The sequence below is a fragment of the Nelumbo nucifera genome, chromosome 1 (assembly GCF_055504915.1).
Source record: "Nelumbo nucifera cultivar China Antique chromosome 1, China Antique-T2T, whole genome shotgun sequence".
NCBI lineage: Eukaryota > Viridiplantae > Streptophyta > Magnoliopsida > Proteales > Nelumbonaceae > Nelumbo > Nelumbo nucifera.
Window position 1 is genome coordinate 57,754,627 of NC_142649.1, and position 23,593 is coordinate 57,778,219.

The window sequence follows — 23,593 nt, forward strand, 5'->3', positions numbered from 1 at the left end:
ATAAATAAGAAAATGGTATTTTGGAAATTGAAAAATTTTGAATAGTTGAATGAGATTTTTTCAAGTGAGAGAACTGTATATATATATATATTGTTTTTTTTATTTTTTTTTTCAACCCCTTCATAGGGAACTTTTGTGCAAGGTTCGAAAAATATTGGGGAACTGATGATTAAGTTAATCCAACCTTGATCTTTCCCACCGTTTAGAGGGAGAAAATCACTGCAATCTTTGGAAACTCATGGTGCGGTAGTCCACTTATATCCATTTGTCGGCATCAAGCCTGACACGTTCATACTCAGAGGTTCAGAGTATAATGGTCGTTGGTTGGCATCAAGCTTGTAGTTTCAGTAGAAGTTGTTTGTCAGTGTCAAGCTTGTAGTTTTAGTTAGAAATTTTTGGTAGCCTCTATCTTCTTCAAGCTAGTAGGTCCCGGCATTCGCATCCAGAGTTGTGCTTACTTTCATCTCATTCAACAACAACAATTGTATGAGGATGAGTAGCTTTTCAGGCTCATGAACAAGGAAAATATGAACAAGTCAACACTAGTTGGTATTTCTCTATTACTGATCTTAATTACTAAGTGATTATTAGAAAAGGCATGAACGAGTCAACTACATGCTGAAGCGATTTCAGATATTCTACCCAACTCGGAAGGTGAACAATATGCACTCTATTTGGGGTACAGGCGCCACGTATCCAACATGCATCATACTCACATAACGAGTGGCTATCTTTTTTGCCCTCATCTATAAAATGGACAACACATCACACTTTTGAACAAGTGGGCTAGGCCTCTTGACCGGCGCATACTCTTACAGCTCTTGGCTCATCTTCTAAAATCTTAATTTTTAGTTTGTGTTTTGTTCATTATTCAAAATGTTAAAACTCCTTGCTTGGAATATTTGTGGTGCCAATAATTTGAAATCACAAAATTATCTAAAATATTTATGCAAAAAACAAAACCTAGATCTATCTTTACCTCAGAAACAAAAATGTCTCAAGATAGAGCCCAAAACTACTTTGTAAGATCGAATATAGCGAGTTTGAAGTTCTAGGTGCTTAGGGTTTGTTAGGTGGCTTAATATGTGGATGGAGATCAGGGTTGGAAGTGGCAATCATCAGTACTTCACAATGTCTATTCCATCTTCAAATTAATAATTTTTCTCCTGGACTAAAGTGACAACTGTTATTAGTAGGGATGGCAATTTCGCGGGAATTTTCGGGTATCCGACCCATCTCGACCCTAATATGACCCGTTTATCAAAACCCTATAGGGTTTGGGACGGGTTTGAGATTTTAGATAAAATCCTATAGGGTTTGGGTTTTGACCTTAGGGTATCCGATACTCGATACCCAGGATGCTATAATATGAACCTGTTATATTATATATCATGCATAAATTTATAAATTTTAAGTACTAAGATAATTATTCTATTATTAATATTTGATTTGTATAAATTTCTTGGGATTAAATCATCATTTGGTGTAGATTTGGATTTGATAGATTGTTTATTTCATTTAGTTATATAATGCTAATTTTAAATATTATTTCTTTTAATTTTTAATTGGAATTGTTAATCATATACATGTATTGATTGTTTTGATGAACACAAAAGTTAATTAAATCTATTTTATTTCAGTAAAAAATATAAAAAGCAAGATGGCTTAGTGGCTTAAAGTAGTGTTAAGAGATTTGACACTATCGCTAATTAATCCAAGTTCAAGTCACATTATAACCATTAAGAATTTTTTATAGTAGAAAACGTTTGGTCCAGGGGTTTAACGGGTGGGACGGGTTGGACGGGTTTAACAGGTTTGGGTTAGGATGGATTTGGGAAATTGAAAGGAAAAGTTAGATGGATTTGAGACTGGTTTGGAATCAGGGATACATAGGCGGGTTTGAGAATGGGTAGGGCAATTTGCACGGGTACCCTGTTGCCATTCCTAGTTATTAGTTTATGGGCATCCTTAGAGAGCTAGTAGGAGTGAGCTGTGGCAAACCATTCAAAGTATACCACATCTATTTGGCTATCCATGGTTATTGATGGGTGATACTAATGACATGGCTCGATCTCTTTCCTAATGCTTGGGTTCAACATCTACTTGTGCTTCAATCAGATCATAACCCAATTCTACTTCATTTGGATCAAACAAATCGTAAAAGGAAATCCCAATTTCATTTTTTACCTATCTGGTCAGAAGAGAAGGAATGTAAGGAAATAATAAGAGAGGTATGGGAACAAAAAGTGCAAGGTACTCCAGCTTTCACGCTAACCACCAAGCTTCATAAGTGTAAAAAGGTACTTGTAGGGTGGAACAAAGGCAAATTTGGTGACACGACGGACAAATTGAAAGAACTGGAAATGAAAATTTTAGATTTACAAGCCAAACAAGATGATCCCACTGTGATGGAGGAATTGCAAAATTGCAAGAAGCAGTTTGATTGTTGGTTGGCCTGCGATGAACAAGTGTGGAGACTAAAATCTAGGGAATTATAGCCAAGGGAGGGTGATAGTAACACTAAATATTTTCATCATATGACAAAATTTAAGAGGAGATTTAATACTCTAAGTAGGGTAAAGGATGCCAACGGTAATTGGACCACAAACTCTCAAGAAATAAAGAGAATCTTTCAGAAGTATATACTAAGTGTTGAAGATGTTGAAGAGAAGTTGGAAGTTGGCCTTTTAGAACATCTTAATTTGCCTAAATTAAGTGAGGCACAAAAGCAGACTTTACTCACTCCACCAAGAGAGCAAGAAATTAAAGAAATTGTGTTTATAAATCCACATAAATCTTCAGCCCCAGATGGTTTCACAACATTTTTTTTATCAAAGATATTGGGATCAGATTGGACAAGATGTTTTCTCCATGGTGGTTAATTTCTTTGAATCAGTCTTTGTTAAAACAAGTGAATTGCACTAACATTATTTTCATTTCGAAGGACAAAATTTCTGAAGGCCCACATCCGTATCGGCCCATCAGTCTTTGCAATGTTTGCAATAAAATTATTGCCAAATGGTTGGTGATGAGACTACAACCACTAATTCCAGACATGGTCTCTCCTAATCAAGCAGGATTTGTTAAAGGAAGGCAAACATTAGATAATGTGGTACTTGCCCAAGAGGTAGTTCATCAACTCAAACATGAAAAGAAGGGTTATATAGCACTCAAATTGGATATGTCTAAAGCTTATGACCATATGGGATGGCAATTTATCAATGAGGTGCTATGTAGAATGGATTTTCCTTAGAAAGGGATAAAGTTAATCAATCAATGCATAAATTCTCCTTCGTTTGTAGTTAAAATAAATGGGGAGGCAGGAGATCAGTTTAATTTGGCGAGGGGACTAAGACAAGGGGACCCCTTGTGACCTTATTTGTTTATTCTCGGCATGGAGGTATTCTCTCAAATGCTTTATAAAGCAGAAGCAAACAATGAAATTCAAGGGGTAACTTTTGGATGATTGTATCCTTTTTTGTAAGGCGGATTTAGGAATGCTAAGAAATCTCAAGCAAATTATAAGTAATTTCGAGAAAGTTTCTGGTCAACTCATAAATCACTCCAAATCTGGGCTCATGTTTAGTAATAATTTACATCCAAGACACCAAAAGATGATTTTCAAAGTTATTGAAGATTGTTAAGATGCATCCTAGATCAAAGTATTTAGGCATCCTGCTTTGTATGGATAGGAGATTGAAAGCAGATTATAAGGAGATCATCCAAAAAGTCTAAGATAGACTAACATGCTGGAAAGCAAAACTTCTCTCTCAAGCAGTCAGGAATACTCTAGTTCAAGCTGTACAACAAGCCATACCGTCCTATACAATGGGGGTAGCCATCATGCCATCAGTAGTTACTAAAGAAATTGATGTTATAAATAGAAACTTTTGGTGGAAACATGATCATCAAAGAAGAATAGCATGGGATAAATTGTGTAGACCTAAACAAGTTGGGGTTTAGTGTTATGGTCCCGCGCGTGCTGCCGTGCGGTGCCGGGCGTGTGCGCGGTGCGTGCTGCCATGCGGTGCATGCGGTGCGTGCTGTTGCCTGGCGGTGTGTGCTGTGCGCTTCAACGGTACGTGCTGCTGTGCGGCACTGCCAGGTGGTGCCTGCTGTTGTGCGGGTTGCTGTGCGTGTTGCTACCTATGACTGTGCGCACAATGCACTGCCGGATGGTGTGACCATAACATTTAGGTTTGAAGAGAAATAAAGATTTTAATTTTGTTTTATTTAACAAACAAGTGTGGCATGTAATGAGCCATCCAGAAGCATTTTGGGCTGAATATATCAAGAAGAAATATTACCCAAACAACAGCATCAACTCAGTAGCCTTAAAAGCAAATCAATCACATGCGTTTTTTTGCAAGGAGACAAAGGAGTCAAGCACTCACTTATTTTTCAAGTGTCCATTTACTAGAGTAATATGGCTCCTGGCACAAATAGGCATCTATCCCGAGAGCATAACACAAGGCCCATTCATCCATACGGTTGAACAATGGATGAAAACTAAAATTGATAAGCTGCCAAAAGAAACTCAACTCCATTATTGGACCACTCTCATGATAATATTTAGATATTAATCTGGGAAGCTAGGAATGGCATCATATACCGCGGTGCTAAGCCTAATCCTCAGAAGATTCTATCTCAAATTTCTCATTTTTATATAAACAACTCAAGTTGCAATCCTCTACATCTAGCACAAATTCCGTGCACAGATGGGGCATCATCAACTGATCAGTTCTTGATCTTTGTGGTTGGCTCATTTATGCCACTTAGTTGCAAAGCAGGTGTTGGATACACAATCTTAACTCATGGCTTTCAAACAATTGCAGCAGAAGGCAGGAAATGTTATGCAGTTGGAGCTGAAGATGCAGAGCTGTGGGGACTCATACAAGTTCTACATCATGCTAGAAGGCTGTTTGTGTCAAAGGTGTTTGTATTCTCAGATGCAGAAGCCCTAATCAAAAGAATCAAGGATCGTACATTGGATAATCCTTGGCATTTCCAAATGCGGATGGATCAATCATGGGAGCTATGGGACTCTTTTCCAGCTGTAAATATTTAGCAAATAAAAAGGGACCTAAATATTCTAGCTCATAATTTAACTTACTTTGCTTGTAAAAATCAGAAAGACATAGCATATGGTCATCACAGCTATGCACATATTGAACCTATAAATGAATGAATCTCCTTTGTTTTGATTAAAAAACAGATGATTTTTTTTTTGGTAATTTGGAGAACTCTAACAGATGAATTATTCATTGCAAAGCCAAAGTTCAAGGAAGTCTTTGTCGCAAATGAAAGTTAAAAGGGGTAATTGTTCAGATGGAAAAATGCTTATAAATGGGAAACACTTAGGCTGCATTTGGAGATGTAAATGAGTGTAAATCTCAGTTCAGGGTAAATTTGCACTTTGGTTCACTTTTGCATGTATTTGGCAACATTACATTTATGCATTGACAAATGATAGACTAATGCATATTTACATTAATAATAAGATGTAAAAAGTACATCAATAAAAAAGAAATAAATTTGCATTCAAATGCCCTTTGGATAAAAAAATATATGCTTTAGTGCTTTATTGAAATTCATATTTGCATCCATTACAGCTAAAAGCCTATTTGATAAGAAGATAAATTTGTAAATGCAAAATTAACCGAACTTTATAATTTATATGAACTGTTTTATACTCTACATATTTGCAACCATACTCATTTGCATTGTTTCCAAACGCAGCCTTACGGAACCGAACGCTATGATAGCGAACACCCTCGTATTGAAGATCATTGGATCGGTTTCAGATGGGATCAGAGCAATATTCGGTGGGGTAGATATATTCAACAAGATCCTAATCCGACATCAAAGAGTCGCTTCTAATCAAAATCCTTACGGAAACACAGTACAGCACACCACAACGAAATACGAAAACATTAGTAACGAGAAGAGAGACTTCCTGGCCATCTCGTAGTCCTCTGCAAATTCTTGATTCTGTATCTGAAGATTCTGAACAGAGACGAATTCGAAACTATCGTAGAGCTACCTGGAGGCTGGAGCTCTCGTCGTCCTGCAATGGACCTCCGCGTGCTGATTTTGCTGTCCTTTCTCTGCGTGCAGATTAGGGTTTGTACTCAATTCCCTTCTTGAGCTAAAAAAATTGCTTATTTTTTATGGAAATCTCTGCTAATTCATCTACTTGAGTATTGTTTTTTCTTTCTATTGGATTATTCGAAATATCCACGAAATTGATATTAGATCTGCGACTTATCTTGTTTGTCTCTATTGGATTTCGATCTAGGCCGAGAGCAGGACTGGTTCGATCTTATTCCTCGATAGCCCTAGTCATCGGTTTATTCTTTCTCGTTCTTCAGATGTTGCCGTTGAGGTAATTTATTTATTTGTTTTGTAGTTTTTTTTTTTTTTGCTTTGCTTTGCTGCTGGGATATTCGGGATGAACAAATTCTCGGTTTTGAATTTTTATTAAAAAATAATATGATTGTGAGGGAGGGATGGTGGGATGCTTAATTTCTAAACCTTGATGAAGACCAGACATCATTATTAATAATCGACAATAGAATTATATTGTGCATCTCTGCATTTTATACTGCAAACTACCTTTTGTAATTGATTGATAATCCATTCTTTTGTCATAGAGTGATTCGATGGTGCTCTCTGATGTTGCTGCTGCCGTGTCAGTATTGCTCGGTTTTGCACCACCACCTTCTCTTTCAGCAGATAGTTCATCCAAGGTCAGATGAGTTATCACTAATTCGAGGTATATTTAGTTAGGTATTATCATATTGATATTACAAACTTGTGATGCTTACTAATGCTTTCTGTATTTGCAGTTGAATGAGGTTCTTCTGCCCAATCCATTTGATAGGCCTCGTGCTGTTCTAATGCTGGAAATCAAAGGAATAGAAGGTTGCTGAATTTGATCCATTAACTTCCACCAGATCTACCTGCCTTAAGTTGTCAGGATTTTGTGAACCATTCACTAAAGTGTTTCATTGTTTGCAGATTCACAGCAATTGGTTGATTACCTGGATAATGCCCAAATTGGCAGTGTCTTTAGGAGCAAGGTTCTTATTGATTCAAGTAATGCTGATATCCAACTTCCAGGTACTCCAACATTTAAGGATTTCTTCTTGACTGGCTGATTTATGTAATTTGGCTACATAAAAGGCCATTAGCCAGTGTTGGTCCCAGCTATCTGGGGTCTTAGGAGAGATAGTTTGAATGCTGACCTAACCTTTGTCAGTGATTTGGCTACATGCTATTATGCTACGCCAAGCATTTTCTTGCTAAAATGTGAAGGATTTGTCGAGATTTTTTTTAAATAATTCTTATGTTTTTTTTCCTGCAGATGAAAATGATGTTTCTGTAGTCTCACTGGATGAACCCTTGGGTTTTGACTGTGATGCAGCTTGCACTGACAAAGAACTCCATGATCTTGTTAGTCATATATCCTACCATTTCCTTTTCATGTTAACGACTTGACATTGATAACTTCTTAGCATCTTTTTATCATGTTCATATGTTTGATCATGGATGTATTTGTTGTTTATTAGGCATCATGGATGGGTGGATCATATCTTAGTGATGCCTTTGAGACATCGAATGGGGAACTGTCTGTTCCATTGACCACTGTATCCTCTTTGAAACTTCATATGTCAAAGGTCTTCCTTAGGCCCTGCATCCTTGTCCTCTATTAATACGTACTTAATTTTTTACTGGAAAACACAAGGCTATTCAGCCAAAACCTATTATCTTATATGTGGAGGTTTAATTAGTGGTTTGCATCTATTCTTCAGAATGCAGATAGGGAATTTATCATGAGCCTTCTTTCTCTGATCCATAATGTTAGATGGGCAATGGAGATGCATGAAGATTTTTCTGGAAGTACGCATAGTCCAGCGGAATTAATGACAGGTTGTTTCACTGGCATTAAGGTGATGACTGATGAATTCTTTTCTCTTCCATATCTATACCGGTAGAAAAGAAAATACCTATCACTGTAACTGTAAGTCTACAACCTTGCATTTACGTGTATTTGGTAAATATTTGAAAATTTTCAGAGCTCCCTTAACACTTGCCTTCCAGTCCTATATAAGCCTCTGTTGGAAGTTTTTGTTCCTTACTGGTTGAAAATTTACAAATTACAACTACTCTGGCAGAACCCTACCTTTTCTCCTAAAAAGGTGTAGGCATTTTGGGCTGGGCCTACATCAAGGTGTCTATCATTGCAAATGGATTGGCTGATGTCCTAGCAAAGCAAGGAGTTTATAGGGAACAGTTGTTTTGGGCAAAATTGTAATATGAGTTACAAATGAACGGGTTGTCGGATTGTTCTCCAGCATCAAATGTAATGTTTTAATTTGCCCAAAAAAATTTCTCAATTTATGAAAGTAAATTCTGTTGCTGATAAAAAGAGGTGTCTATCATTGCAATACAACTACATTGAACTTAATGAAGCTTTCTTGAAATTATTTCAAATTAGTTAGTATCAAGTAACTGAGTATCAATACATGTGCTAATTTTAAGATGAGCATCATGTATCCACTTGGATACAATAAATCAATATTGGCATGGATATGCATATAAATCTCATAGAAACATAAACGGTACTAGTTCTAACGCTCAAAGGTCTTCAAATAAGGTGTGACCATGCGATGTAGGACAAGCTCAATTCTAGTCCTTAGAGAATGTTGAATGGTCTTCTTTGATCAGAAATTTGTGGTTGTTGATGGCTGTAATGGCTTCTTGAAGGAACAAGAAAGAAAATAGGAATAGAAAGAAGATAGAAAATACCTGGAATCACTAACGGGGTGCCTAGAATCACTTTAGGGTATGGGAATCACTCACCATAATTAGCATAAGCTGAAGAAAACTCTAATGAACTTCATTGATCTTTGTGTACAACGTCCATACATATTTATAGACTCTAAACTCATAATAATCCTAGGAGTCAAACTGATAGACTCATAATAGTCATAGGAGTCAAACTGTTAGACTCAATAATTCTAGTAGGACTCAAACTAGGCTGTCATATCCTATTTCAATTCAAAGAAGACTCAATAACTCTAGTCCTACTTATGCAATGACTATGAAATCTTAAACATAAACAAACTATAAAAGTATAAATAGACAATCAAACCCTTTTATTGGACCCTACAGAAAAGTTGTAAAAAAAAAAACCCTTGGTGTCCAATTCAGTCCAAATTCCAAGTACCACCACTATGCCATTATCAGGACCTGTTGTAAGGTCTTCTTCTTTATAGAATAAGTCTTCAAGGATGCTGATCGATTTCTATCACCGTGAGATGTAGGAAACAACTAATTTACCATTTTATCAAGTACAAGATGTAAGCCGTGCTTGCTAGATCAGATGTAAGGTGTGAAATAAGGGTTCTTCGTCAAACCATCATGTAAGATATCCTACTACTCATAAAAAATCAACATGTAATATCTGGTAAAAGCATAGATCGGCCATGATGGAAAGAATCCGGTTAGATGATTGAAGATGTTGGGATGGGGTCATATTCAGAAGTAAAACAGATAAATCCCTACGAAAAAAACTAAAACTCCTAAGCTAACTAATAACTGCTTAAAATGGAAAAATGTGTTTAGTAAAATAGTAAATCTCATAAGAAAGTACATAATTTGCACAAGCCTATGATTACTTAAGACAGTTTCAGAGAGAATATGTAATCTGAGTTCCAAATGTATAACACAAGTATTTGATTGGTTGTTAGGTAAATACTTTTGTTGTCTATTTGTCCAATTCATATTTTCCATGTTAATCTCTACTCTATGATGCATATACTCATCATTTGATGAGTTCCTTTAATATGGTGCAGGCATTGCAAGAACAATATGGACCTGATGGCATCACTCAGCAAGGACTTGAGCTCTTCTTCACTACACTAAGCAAGCTATTTAAATCATTACAGACATCATACAAAGGTCAAATGCCTTTTATGCCCCAATGTCGCACCAAAGTTGCTCTACTTTAGTTTCTTTCTCTTTAGTGCATTGCTAGACCCTATAAAACTAAAGAATGGATGGGGAGGTTTTTGCAGATTTAATGATGGTAATCTTCTACCCAAGGAAATGAGCCTCCTCTTCTTCCAAGTAGCTTTGTTGCCAAATATTTCTACAATGGATCTCAAAACTTGGCCAATGTTGGATTCATGTAGATGACCCCATATAGTTGTGTTAAGGAATGGATGATGATGATTTCTACAATAGATCTCAAAACTTGGCCAATGTTGGGTTGGCTCCTTTAAGTGTCCTAACATATTAGTGGACATCATTTAGGCACAATTATTTTTGATAATGCTTTCATCCTCTGTATTACTACAACTGTTGGCACATAGTTATTTGATGCTTTTCTTTATATAGTGCCATTGATTCTTTTACAGGAAAATTAGTTGATGTCCCTTGAGCTTTTTTCCTCCATGCAACATTCTTCTCCATCTCCCAACAAGAATTTTTAGGGAGAAGGAGAAGAGTAAGGAGACAGTTTTTGAGATCATAGCCCTAAGAGTTGCACATTGGGTGACAACATTGAAGCTTTTCTCAGACTTTATAGTAAATCCTTGAGGTTTGATCGCCCCCAATTGGTGGTTGGATGAAATTAAACTTTGATGGCAATAGTTTGGGCAATCGTGGTCCCTCAGGAAGGGGGGGGGGGGTTCATAAGAGATGAGGGTGGTAATATATGTTCTTTGTTTTCAGGTCCAATAGAGGCAAGGTGATTCAGTAAAGGCAGAAATTTTGGCAGCATTTTTTGGTGTATAGAAAGCTAAAGAAATGGGAATTGCAAGATTGGTTATTAAAGGGGACTCAAAGATAGTAATGAGGTGGCTGAAAAATGGTGAGGGGGTGGTTTGGCAATTTAAAAATGAGATTTGATGCTTCAAGTGGCAAGGAGTTCACAAACAACAAATGTATTGGGCACAATTGTAATAGGGTGGTGGGTGTGTATGCTTTGTATTGGGTTGTTTCAGACTTTCACAACTCCTTGTTGTAATCTTTTTATTTCAAGAAATTAATGAGTGAATTGCTTTTCTGTTTTGCTGATAAAAAAAATCCCATTTTGCAAATTAAAGGTGTTTGGGCCATGTCTCAGTAGTCTGACCACTCGTCCTCTTGGACAAGTTATTGATTGTTGCCTTGGTAGGCTATTGCTTCACTACCTTAGATTATTAACCCTCACAGGTAGTTTATTATGTGTTTTTCACCCTCCATCACTGGAAATACCATTTCCTATTTGACTTTCAAGTGTGAAGCATGCCACTCAAATTCATCTTTAGCCAGGATTGAACTCTATGAGGTTCATAGTTGCATTACTTATAGCTTCCTTGTTTGTAGACAAAGTGGAATTCCAAGGCATAAATTGTATCCATGTACTCAATATGTGCTTGGAATATGGTCCCATAAATACAGCCATCCCTACCCCCTCGAGACAATCCTATTAGCGTCTTATCCATTATTTGCCTAGTCAATTATGAATGTGGTGTTGCCTAAACCCTCTAGACACTAGAGATCAATCTTATCCTAGGAGAACCATTGGCTCTATAAGCTCCATATCAAATTAAGCAAACAATAAAATGTATTATTAGGGTGCAGATATTGGGGAAAAGTGTTCAATAGTCAACAAGCATGTTGAAGAAACAAGTATTGGCAGAGATGTGAATGTTGAGATAGGTGAGTGGAAAAACCAGAATGGGTAGGATTATAAGTTAGCTTTTCTGTGGGAATCTAAGAATAGCCTCAATTGGTGATAAAATGTGGGAAAATATGTTATAAGAAGGTTTGGGCCTGTGCATTGGAAGATCACTTACTATATTGCAAGATGAATGGTCTAGAATCTAGATAACCTAGGGCCTACGGTTAGGCCAAAAGGGACATGGGTGGGGTAGTGAAAAATGATTTGAGGAATATCATTAACAATGGATGTGGCCCTTGATAGTGGGATGGCAAAATAGGGTTCATGTGGCTGACTCCATATAAAACAATAAAAATGTAGTTGGCCCCATATAGTGGATAAGGCTTTATTGAGTAGAATAGTGATATGGGGGACTCGTTATGACTTGACTTCTCCCTTGTGGCAGAAGGGGGTCCATTTTTAATGCAATAATTCGGAAATCTCCATCCTGCAAAATTGTCTTTTCCCCATCTGGACATCATATATTAATAAATCCTTAGCCGATGATAATTTGTAGGGGTGTCAATTTTGGATTGCACCCATCCAACAAGACATATTGAATTAGACCAGTCCATACTTAATGGTCCAAAGTATTTATTGGATTGGATTGGACATGGTCCATCTGTAATGAATTTATATTGGATTGGGTTGGATTGAGTCAATATCTGGTCCATTCATAGAAGATAAGAATATAGGTGTCAATGGACCAGGTTTGGTTTAGAATTAATCTAAATTAAAATATTTATAAAACAATCTACATTAAAACAAATTTGAACAGATTGGACGTCCAAAATGTTCATTGGATTGGATTAATGGACTCATATTGGACTGGATTGGATTGGACCAAATCCAATCCAATTGACACCCTTAATAATTTGGTCCCAATGGAGGATTTATCACTCTGTGTATGAATTTATCTCAAAAGAGGGAAAATTAAAAAGACACATTATTTATATGCAATTTTTAATTGGCTGACAGATGACTTACCACCTATCAGTTCATTGCACTTTTGTGGCTTACTCTTCCAGTGGGAATGCGAAGGATTACCTGACAACCTTTCTTGCTCACTCTTTTGGCCTATAAAGCTACATCTTTGGAACTTACACCTCCTTTTCTATGCTGGATTCCTGCTGAGTGAGAGAAACTAAAGCATTCTTGAAGACAATATAGTTGCTCTTTTGATTTTTCAAAAAAAAAAAAAAAAACCATTATGTTTATCCCCAGTGTGTAAAGACATTTTATAAGGATGAACCATGCAATGTTTCTGGATCAGAGGACAGAATCTTTTATAAACGTAAATTTGTTTTATAGATCTTTTAATAGTTCATCATATGAAATAAACCAATCAACACTGATGCCCCCTTTTACTTGGGTACATAGGGCCTTGTGAAGCTGGTTATACTCCATTGATGCATCATTCTTTTTCTCTCTCTTAAGGATTTATTATAATTGTTTTTAGCTATTAACATAAAACATTCTTGACTTTCTTGTTATGAATGGGTTTTTTCTTGCTAACTCAGCTTTCTTTTCCATCTTAAAAATCGGTGGTTTGTATCTCTTGGCCAGGTCAAATTGTTGGAGTCTTCTCCTTCGGTGGAAAATATGATCCAGAGTCCAGTTCACTGTTGAATGTGAACTTTACTTCTCAGTCTTCTTCTCGGTCGTTGAAGGAAGTGGCAGGCTCAACTAATTCTACCACCACTTCTGAGGTGCAGCTGGTTAGATGGAGTCTTGCTTGGATAACAGGAATCATTTTCCTCATATCTACCTTGCTTGGGGTGAGAATAAACATTAATCTGGTTGTCATGCTCAAATGACTTGTCAACTTGCATTCTTATTTTATTTACAACAGACTCCAAGATATTCATGAAATCTCTAAACAATAGTCCTGTGCATTTAGGATTGGGAAATTTTTGGCGAGTATGCCTAAAGATTGCTGTATGTGATCCATGGTAGTTGTATCTACTGATGAAATGGGAAAGAAAGGAAATAGAGAGAAGAAAAGAAAGCACCTGGTTCTTTTAAATGCAACTCTCATGCAGAAGCACATGTGCTCATATGAACTACAGATAAAGGTTTCCTTAATCATTATTTAATGACACCCATACCCCAAAAAAATGATACTAAATATTTATTCTTATTGACTGGCACAACAGAGGATTAAGAAATCCAGAAGACATTTGTTTTATTTGTTTCTTCTTTCTTATTTAGACCATTTCTTTTAGTTATTTTACCTCATAGAACCTGTTATGCATCTAGGCAACCTCTGGTTGGATTATGTGGGGGCAGAATCTCAAGGAATGAGGAGGATTTGTTCATGGGCTAGAAAATGGGGACCTAAATGGTCTTGTCAATCAAGTTGGTGATAGAGGAATTGGCAGTTGCCACGGTTAGCAGGAGTTAGGAATATCTAAGTTTTGACCTTCAGATGGTTCCACTTTAAGATTAGGGTTCATGCCATCTGGTTGGGTCTGGTTCATGGTAGTGGGCAATGTGCAGATTAAAGAGCTTTAATATAGGATGGGAAGAAGAAAGGGCCTTCTAGGGTTTATCTGATGGGTAAAGAAGGGGAATTAAGGATATAGTTTATGAAAGAAAGTGATTCATATATGAAATGGAGAAGAGAAATATTGCAATTTTAGAGATCAAGAAAAGGGAGCAAAGAGAGAAAAAAGATCACTCTTACCCACAGTTGACTCTAGAAAAACCTTTTTATTCCATTGGGTAAGAGCCGAGACGAAGCCCTATGCAATGGAGATGAAGAGCGTTCGCATGGAGGTAGAGAAGATTGGTAGAATGGAAGAGAGGTTATTGATGTTGAAGGCAAGTCTAGTGGGTAGGTTCGTTGGCACAGAGCTGGACGTTGAGAAGGTTGAAGCATGGGTGAGGTTGGAGTGGGGAGAAGAGAGGATCATGAGAGTCAGACGGCTAAATGGTGGCCTATTTCTCTTAATGATCTACAGGAGAGAGTGGGTGGAGAAGGTGTTAGAAGAGGAATCCCATAAACGGAGGGATTTGGACCTTTGGCTTGGGTGGTGGTTCCCGGCGGTCGGGGTGTTGGGAGAAGAAGGGAGGAGGAGAAGAGCTGCGTGGGTTGCAGTTTATGGGATCCCACTACAAGCCTGGAGCTACATTTGAAGAAATTGGAAAAGCTTGTGGTGGTTGTCTCAAATTTGACGATAGGAATAGGACTTGGAATAAGTTGGACTCTGCTAGATTGTTGGTAGAAGTGTGTGAACGTCTCAAACTTACCGAAAGAGATAGAGTGCTTTTTTTTATTAAAATTCAGATTGTAAGCAGTTTATACAACTTGATGATGGGACTGTTTATCTCCTTTAATCACTCTATTCACCCCTCATTACAGTGTAGCCCAAAATATGCTGTCTCAATGCCCCCTGTTTTGGTAATCCATCAGCTAGCTCATTTGCACTTCTTCAGACCCATTTAAATTCAGCCTCAACCTTCTTTGCAATCTTCTCCATTTCCCTAATCACATGTTTAAACGTCCATGGGTGTGGCTGCTATTTATTGCCCATGAAATTACTACTTTTGAGTCCCCTTCCACTTCAACATGTCTGCATGTTGCCAATCGGTCCTGAGAACATACCCAATATCCTCCTGTCAGAGTTTCTTAATACTCCTCCTATTCCTGAATCCTGAGATGCCTGGATTTCCATATGAGCACCCATCAAAATTCAGCTTTATTTTATTGACTTCAGGTGGTTTCCACTTCAGCCTTACTTTATCTCTTACTCTCGAAGATTGTGCTACTTCGGACCATGTTCTTAGAATATCTGCAACTGAAAAGACTTGAAAGCAGTCCAAGGGTTTTACCCAATGGGCTACTTTCACCTTGATACTATCAATCACTTCCTTTATTGTTATACTTTTTTCCAAGAAAATTCTGTTGTTCCTCTCTTCCCATGTTACCTAGCAAATTGCTGCCTTTGTTGCTTTGTACATTACCATCCCTCTTTTCTTTCTCTGTCTCAAGAAACCATGGTTGAAGAGTCTTGCCACATCTTGAGAAGGAACCCACCTGCATAGCGAAAGAGAGTACAAAAGAATTCCCATATTCGATGCACAAAAGAACAGAAGGGTCTCACCACAAGAGATAGAGTTGCTTTTTGCTGGGGAGAAATACAATCTGAGATTAGTTATAGAGGGAAATGAAGAGACTAAGAAGGATGTCGCCTTGGGTCTCAGGGGAGCAGTTTCTAGGAAAGGAAGATGAACGGTTGGTTGGAGGAAGACGATTGTGAGGTGGATGATGGGAAGGGCAGTAATGGAATCTTAGATGGAGAGAAGGGTTCAGATTTAAACAGGGAAGGACAGATGGCGGAGGGAGGAAGATAAGGAGGGGGAGCTTGGTTTGCACATGGTAGAAGGGGAAGTTAGAGGGACACGCGTGGCAGGAGGAATTAACTTCGAATCTCCTATAGGTGGGGCCCATAGGAGGGGGGAAGGGGGCATTATTGGTAAAAGGTAGTTTAAGAGGGGTTTCTTGAAAGGTATTTCAAAAGGTAAGGACCAAACGGATGTTTGGATTTGGATGGCTACTAAATATGGAGAAGGCAAAAAGACGGTGGAGTTTCAGCGAAGGAGAGGAAATAGGACCTTGAAAGAGCTTCAAGTGCCACCTGAGTTGCTTCATCGTCCGAAGAGGAGGGAGCTTGCCGTGAGGCTAACGGCCAGGGTCTGAAGTTGGGAGAGGAAGGAAGGTTAAGGACTGAGTTTTGTCGGGGGAAGTCAAAGCCTGACGTTTCCCAATAGGTGACCATAGTTTCCTTGGCTCCGACACATTTCTCAGCAGGGGAAGAAGATAGGACCTCGGACCCACTGATTTGTTTAACAAAGGACAGGGAAGAAGCTACTGATGGTGCTTTTGAGTTTAGTGACAAGTGGATCGACCAAGAGATAAGCAACCTTGTCTCGGATGTTGGTCGAAGGTTTGAACATAGGTTGAAGGAGGGACAAGGAAAGGAGCTTGTGGAAGAGGCAGAATCTCCTGGGGGTCAAAAAAAGGCTATTTGGGGAGTTAGGAGGGAATGAGAGAAAAGAAAAGGTATACCACAGAAAAGAGAGAGTTCTTGATTCTTCTCAGGGGGCGGAAGGAGTGGAAGTAAGGGAGGTAGGACGAGAAGGGTGTTTGGAGGGGAAGAGAGGGGAAATACAGGAAGAGGGGGAGGTCGGAGGGGGGATAGTCCAGGATTCAGATCTGGTCCGAAATGGTGTTGTTGAAATTGACAAGCTGGTAGAGAGGGAGGTCTTTGTCGGCAAATCCTTGGTGTTATCTTAACACCCTCGGGTTGTATGACTCTTTATTTTACGGAGAAGTACTGATACACCCGATGCAGAATTCTGAATTCCAGCCCCCCCCTACTACTAGCCCTCTCCCCCCTATTTCACGGTCAGGATGCATTCCCCCTGTACTTTGGGGCTATAAAATTCTGATCTGGGCTGATTGGTCATTCTCCCTTTATTTTATTGAAATCTTTTATTCTGATTCTTCAAAAAAAAATCCAATTTAAATGACTCTATTTCTATATTAAATATAAGGGTTTGTATCTCCCTTTAGTGACTCAATTCAACTAGAATTGACTCCTAATTGCATTAGAATTAAAACAATCCCATTTACCCTTATGGACACTTAAATAAGGATTCTCAACTCCTAAAACAACTCTGGATATCCTATACTGATCCTAATAAAAATAAATTACACAAAAACAATTCCAAGAGTGACCCAAAGAAATAGAAAGCCTTAAATCCTGTTAAAACTAGGACTCTACAAGTAAATTGTTATAACTCACTTGAAACATGTTGAATTGATCTTGGTCTTGTTGGATAGATAGCTAAATAGCCTAACTTGTGATACTAAAATCCTGTAAAATAGAAAAATTGACTCTTGATAATAGGATGAAAGAAAGCGACTTGATTTTATCTTTACTTTTCAAAATTCTAAAACTCACAAATGAAACTCTTTGAACTAATTTGATCCTTTAAGTTAACTAATGTTATTCCTATGATACTAACAAAGTAAAAGTAAAAAAGGGAAGCCACAAGAGCAACTATCCTCTGGCCTATTTGGGAAGAAAGAAATAACAGAATTTTTCAAGGGACTAAAAGATCCATGGAACAAGTGATTGACATCATAACTATCAAGATTATACACTCGCTGAAAACACTTGAGCTAAGTTACTATTAGGCTGGATGCAAACAAACAGCCTGGGGGCCTGGAATTATAGACAGCCAATGAGGGAAATTTTCTGCTTAGCAAGGGAAGTGGGGGCAATCTTCAAGTGGTCCAGGAGGTCAGCCAAGGGTCTAGCTGATACTCTGGCAAAGCAGGGAGCCTTGGGGAAATTCTCTTTGGGCTGTGTCGTAGACAATGAGATAAACCAAGGGGTCAACACTTTTTGTGGGTGGTTGACAGTTGTACCACTTAATATAATGTTTGAATGAAAGTTACGTTTCCAATAAAAAATACAAACAAAGTAGAAAATAAAATTGACATAAAAAACTCAAACATACCAAAATCCAAATCACTCAGGAATTACAAAATTGCCACTGGTTTAAGAATATTAAAAATCTTGATTTCATCTTCCATGAATTCTTTCCTTTCTTCCACCCCACACAAAGTTGATTCATGGGTTTTATGTTCTCACTCAAAGATGGAGAGAGCTGGTTGAGAAAGTTGAAGTCTTAGGGTCATCATAGATGTTGGATGAAGTGATAGATGTGAGACCAAGGACAGAGCCACTTTATTAGTGGTTATTAACCACACTGAAGGTAGATAAGAAGGTTGGCTTGGTCTTCCTTGGTTTGGACAGAATGGGGCTAAGGATTTCATTTTTTTTTATTTGATTTGATTTTATTACATCGGCAAAAAGCATTAGAAGGGCAAAGAGCATTTGTTTCATGAGGAAGGGGCAACTAAGTCAAATATAGAGGTCAGAGAAGAGGAGGTAGGAATTGAAATTCATTTTTGGAGCAGGTGGGAAAGGTAAAGGTGGGGGGTAAAGTACCAGAGGTAGGAATTGATTTTATAATCTTTTTTTTTTTACCTTTAAAAAAAAAAAAAGTACCAGAGGCAGGAGAGGAAAATTTAGAGCTGTTTAGGATGCTCTATTGCCAGGGAGTGGGTGATCCTCCCATTTGGGAAGTTTTTGATTCAGTTTTGTCCAACTTCTTCTAGTCGGTGTCAGTTTTTATTGGATGGCTGGTTGGGGTTGTGCAGGTTTGTGTCTCAATGAGAGCATATGGGTGGAGTGCAAGTGACTGAGTTATGACAGAAGAATGAAATGTGGGTTTTAATTTTATTGAATGATTTCGTGAAACTTACCTACTGATTTGGAGAAACTGCAGTTCAAATCCTGGCATAGATGTGAAATTTTTTCATTCATTCTTTTCTGGGATGGTGGTGAGGGTTACATAAGGAAAGGTTTACGCATGTGGGTGGGGGAGCCGTCTAGCATTGTTTTTTCTCATGGGCTGGTCTGTGTGGCTCAAGGCCATAGTTTTCAAGGCGCCAAGGCAAGGCTAGGTGACAAGGGGCCGCCTTGTCGCCTAGTCGCCTAGGTGATGGATTTTTTTAAGTGAAAAATACATATCCTAGGTAGTTTTCTAGGTTCCATAACCATCTTTCCTTAATAACTATCCATAGTTTTTATAAGAAAATTATAAACTTCATGTTTGTCTAGAAAATCAACATATTTATGATTAGACAAAACTTTAAGTTTTTCCCTTTACTAATTGGTTCAAATTCTGAAGTCTTTGAGGGTTCAATACAGCAGTTAGCGATGCTTGTGTTGATTAAACCCTAAAAAATAAGAAAATAATAAAAAGAAATTAGTTTATAAACACAAAAAATGAATATGTTTGTTTACTGATGTCTATTTTATAATTATAATCTCAAAAAAGTAACAATATAAAAGTATTTTATAAGACAGTATACAAAACTGCTAGGCGACTGGGCGAGGCGAGCCTCCAAGGGCGCCTTGTCGCCTAGGCGTCGCCTTGACAACTATGCTCAAGACTGCCAGAAGGTCAGCCACCTGGTTTCCCTCCCTTAAAATGTGATTCAAGTTGACCATTGAAACCTCTACTTGTGTCTGTTGTAAAGTCAGATCTGGATTGTGCTAGCCTCACTTATGACTTGACACTGTTTGCATTTGCACTTCCTAGGTGGTGTTTTTTCCCCCATTTTTTCTGAGGCTGACAATTCTGATCTAAAGGGGTATATTTGGAGGTGGATAACTCTGACTTGGTGTACTGTGTCAGAACATTGGCTTCAGTCTATTTTGGAAGCTCTGTGAGACTGTGTGCATTATGAAGAGATTTGGTTGGTTGTATGCTTTATTTATTTCTGCTATAGTATTATGGGCCAATTTGGAGAATAGGCCTGTCATCTCTGTTGTGATTTACGAAGTCAGAGATGTGGATTGTGCCTAGCCTTATGCTGTTCGCCTTTGCAATTCCTTGGTGGGTTTTTGATGTTGAAAATTCTGATCTCAAGGGGTATAGAGTGGAGGTAGATAACTCTAACGTGATTTATGGTGTCCTTTGGTTTTTCTCATTTGGTGGAATGTTGGCTTCAATTTTATTGGAAACTGTGCATAATGAAGAGTTGTGGTTGCTGGTATATTTCATTTATTTATTTATCTGGTATGAGATTTCGTCTGTGTTGGAGAATGAGCCTAGTGAGCCTTTCAGATATTCCCTCTTCATGGACTCTGATGCTCCCTCTTATTGTAAAGCTTACAATATCTTTATGTTATGACCAAGAGGGAGGAGGGTATTCGATATCATGTCTTGCATCCCTGCGACTTGTCACTAATTGTTCTTGTTATCTTTTTTTTTTTTTGATCAATAACATTTATTGTTCTTGTTTTCATTATTAGATAGATCATATTCTGGATCAAAAGGTCTGACATTTTCATTGTTTGTTGGATGATTTTATTTATATGCAGGTACACTTTCTTCTCAATATGCCTCTCACGAGGGATACTCTCCTATATTCTAATGTCAAGCTTGACTAGTTCAAAGCGACATCAATCGGCTTGTCTAATTGTGACAAGAACATCGGCTCTAGAGTTTGGATTTGTAGATACTTGTAGCCTTCAACCTATGTGCTTTCCGGTATTATCTTCTAAGTGAGCATGATATTTCTGTTTTGTTTGTTATTTGTAAGATCGTCCCTTGGTTCTGTGCTGTTGAACGGGCTGTGCTGACTGGTTCGATAATTCTTTAGCCTTTAGGAACTCGTAGGTGGACCAAGGAACAGGGGATTAATATATATAGAAACAATTCCAAGTAATATTATGGGTATTTTATTCATTTCATGATAAATTAAGTGCAGGAGTGGCCATTGGAAAAACTACATAAAAAATGTAATAGTTATATTGGTATATTTGGTCATTTCATTTGGATAAAATCAGAATAAAAAGAGAAATTTTGATTGTGAGGTTTCTTCTTGCTTGTCATTTATCATATTTATGTTGAAAAATCAGATCTACTTGAGTGTCAAATCTTTTTATTCTTTTCCTCCAATTTTCCTTAATTGACCTTTGTTTTTTTGGTATTCCTTATTGCAAGGGCTGCGTTTGTTTCTCCGTAAAAATTTTCAGTCTGAAATATTTTAGGTTCAACCATTGTCTTGATGTAAATGTTAAGGGAAACAAAGTTTTCATTGTAAAAAGGGGTGGAATTGTAACTCAACTCTTCAGCTTGAAACAAATGGAGCTGAAGAGTGAAAACTTAACTCAAATAATTCTCAAGAGTCAAGAGTTCTACATGGTTAAAGAAAGGGCGGACGGAACCACATTTTCTGTCGTTCTATTCATCAGAAGAAGAGTCAAAAGTGATATTTTCGTGCCCAAAATGATCAAACGCAAAGGATAGACCACACCAGTTGCCCCTCAAATCTTTACGATGGTGCTTCTGAAGTCACCACCATATTCACAACAAGGATCACCTACCAACAAAACAAGTTTTATAGTGAGATGTACAGTGTCAGATATCAGTAGGGTGTTAGAACGAATTTTGTTGACATGTGATGGGAAGATGTGCCCAATGCATGACTAAAGTATTGTCAGGAGACTCAGGACGGTGTGAGGATAAAATCTGGATTCAGTGCAAACTGTCAAACCAGGTTTTTTTTGGCATTTTGGTATTTGGTGCCATGCACCATTGATAACTTCCCCTTGCCCCCTTTTTCTCCAAAGCGGGATTTGATCCTAGGTCAACGCTGGAATAAACTAATTAATACACCAACGAGCCAGTTCACCAATTATCTGTTGAAACTTTTGTGAACCTCCTCTCAAATAGGTCATCCAAGCTGATGAGAAGAGCGACAGACCATGAGACCAAACTCCACTACAGCTTTGATAAATGCATGAGTGGTCTCTCCAAGCTATTCCTCGCGGTTCTTAGGGCATTCTGCTTAACAGATATTGTTCTTTAGATGATATCAGAAAGGAGTGAAATATGCAAACGAAGGAAAGGATACCTGCATACAAACAATTTTACGTTTAGGGGTGAGGAGAAGACTCATGGTCAGAGCTCCCAAGGCTTGGTTCAGTTGGTTGTATGGTATTCTTATGCCTATTAGAGCGAGTTCGGATCTGGTCCCAACAAGCCACTACAGCTGCACATCGAAAACACCTCCCTTGTTCCTTCATGGTGAGATGTTCCCAATGTATGGCTGCTGTGGTGGCTTGCTGGGGCAATTTATTGGAACCAGATCTAGGCTCACTTAGAGCAGTTTACCTTTTGGTTTCATTCCTGTTAAGTGCTCCTTTGGGAGGTCAATGGAGCGCAATCAGAGCTGAAGTCCTCCCAAATGACCCTTAAATCTGGAGGGAGTCGGAATAACATATTGTTCACTATAAATTCATGTCTCACTCACTAGTTGAAATCTCAAGGGGAAAGGGAAATGTTAAAGTAGAGTTCATTGTATTGCCAATCCGAGTCCTCATAAGCATTTCCTCTCAGATTTCTTGCATAGTTGTTGGTTTTCATGTCATGGGGACATTTGGTGAAGCATGGGGACATTTGGTGAAGCATACAAGAGAGCGGGTCGCGTCTTCTCAATTCCACCAGTTACTACTTGGTAAGTTGGTAGAACTTTCTTTACTGCTTCATCCCGTAGAACTTAGGACCATTTCAGTTGCAGTGCAAAAATTTGCACTGATGCAAAAGTATGATAGTGCAAATGATTTGGGTACTGATGTAGGTGCATTCGGCTGGGCCAATGGCGAGCCTACACGTGTCAGGCGGCGAAGTGCAGAGTGGAACCAATCGAGTCGCTGGTAGAGTCGAAGTCAGCACCTCGTGCTGGACCAATCAGGGTGCATGCTAGGCTGGGCTTGGCAGGCCTCGTGGAGCCAATCGCGTGCCCTCACCTGGCGCTCCTAGATGATCGTGCCCTCGGTAAAGACTGCATCCAGGTCGTCCGAGGTCACCTGCCCCCTAGCGTCATCAAGTATAAATAGGAGGCAACCCCCTCCAAGTAAAGGATCGAACACTCTAGCTCTCTAGCTCATTCTCGAGATTTCTTGCTGTGACCTCGTCTGGGTGTTCACACCTTAGACCTTGTCCATCTCATACCTTCTTGCTGACTTGACTGTCGGAGCCCTTGCCTCGGGTCTTCACCCGGGGCCTTTGACGTTACCCTTCCTTGCAGAGCTAAACTCGGGATCCTTATCTACCTTGGATACTAGATGTCGCAGACCTCGGGCCTCAAATCTCAGATCTCCCCCATTTCGGACTCTAGCACCTCGGATCCCCGGGCTTAGGAGTGAATTGACAGTGTTGACCTCGGCCAATCCAAGCATAAAAAATTGGCGTCGTCTGTGGGAACATCGCTTAGACTTCCTTCAA

The 23,593-nt window shown here is 38.5% G+C and overlaps 1 protein-coding gene across 1 annotated transcript; it reads left to right on the top strand.

Moving 5' to 3' along the window:
- Positions 1–5,891: 5,891 nt before the first annotated feature.
- Positions 5,892–21,180, top strand: PMP (putative type 1 membrane protein). Its single transcript, XM_010242815.3, has 11 exons — positions 5,892–6,123; positions 6,299–6,385; positions 6,654–6,749; positions 6,849–6,924; positions 7,021–7,122; positions 7,367–7,455; positions 7,572–7,679; positions 7,815–7,952; positions 9,861–9,966; positions 13,280–13,491; positions 20,683–21,180. The coding sequence occupies exons 1-11, from the start codon at positions 6,073–6,075 to the stop codon at positions 20,749–20,751; spliced, it is 1,134 nt and encodes a 377-aa protein (XP_010241117.1). The 5' UTR covers positions 5,892–6,072; the 3' UTR covers positions 20,752–21,180.
- The last annotated feature ends 2,413 nt before the right edge of the window (positions 21,181–23,593 follow it).